This window comes from Oxyura jamaicensis, chromosome 3 (assembly GCF_011077185.1).
Source record: "Oxyura jamaicensis isolate SHBP4307 breed ruddy duck chromosome 3, BPBGC_Ojam_1.0, whole genome shotgun sequence".
NCBI lineage: Eukaryota > Metazoa > Chordata > Aves > Anseriformes > Anatidae > Oxyura > Oxyura jamaicensis.
Window position 1 is genome coordinate 15,839,131 of NC_048895.1, and position 531 is coordinate 15,839,661.

At 63.5% G+C, this 531-nt stretch overlaps 1 protein-coding gene across 1 annotated transcript in view; it reads right to left on the reverse strand.

The window, feature by feature from the left end:
- SPRED2 (sprouty related EVH1 domain containing 2) overlaps positions 1-459 on the reverse strand; it is a 59,666-nt gene extending 59,207 nt beyond the window's left edge. Inside the window, exon 1 of the mRNA XM_035321068.1 lies at positions 218-459. Within this exon, the coding sequence (XP_035176959.1) occupies positions 218-264 (47 nt within the window). The 5' untranslated portion in view covers positions 265-459. The remainder of the gene's footprint in view (positions 1-217) is intronic.
- Between the last annotated feature and the right edge of the window lie 72 nt (positions 460-531).

Here is a 531-nt window from a genome sequence, read left to right on the forward strand (position 1 = left end):
AACAAAGGACCCCCCCCCCCCAATATATAAAATAATTAAAAGGAAAAAAAGAAAAGGGAAAAATAAGGGAAAAAAATAAGGGAAAATAAGGGAAAAATAAGGGGAAAATAAGGGGAAAAAATAAGGGAAAAATAAAGAAAAATAAATAAAAAAGAAAAATGAATAAAAAAGCACCGTGCCCCCCCCCCCGCCTCCCCGCCCCCCCGTCCCCGCTCACTCGTCTGGGTAGGCGTCCTCGGTCATCTTCTCCCCGTCTCGGCTCATCCCTCGCCGCGGGCGGCCGGGCAGCGCCTCCGCATCTTCCTGCGCTTCACATGGCGGGGGAGGCCGCGGCCCGACGGCGCGGGAGGGGAGGCGGCGAGCCGGGGGGGGGGGGCGCGGGGCTACGGCCGCGCTCGGTGGCGGCAGGCTGCGGGAGGAGGAGGAGGAGGAGGAAGAGGAGGAGGAGGAGGAGAGGCGGCGAAGGCGCCGCGGCGGCGGCGGCGGCGGCGCGGGGTGCGGGCCCGGGGGAGCGGCGCAGCGCCCGGGGGC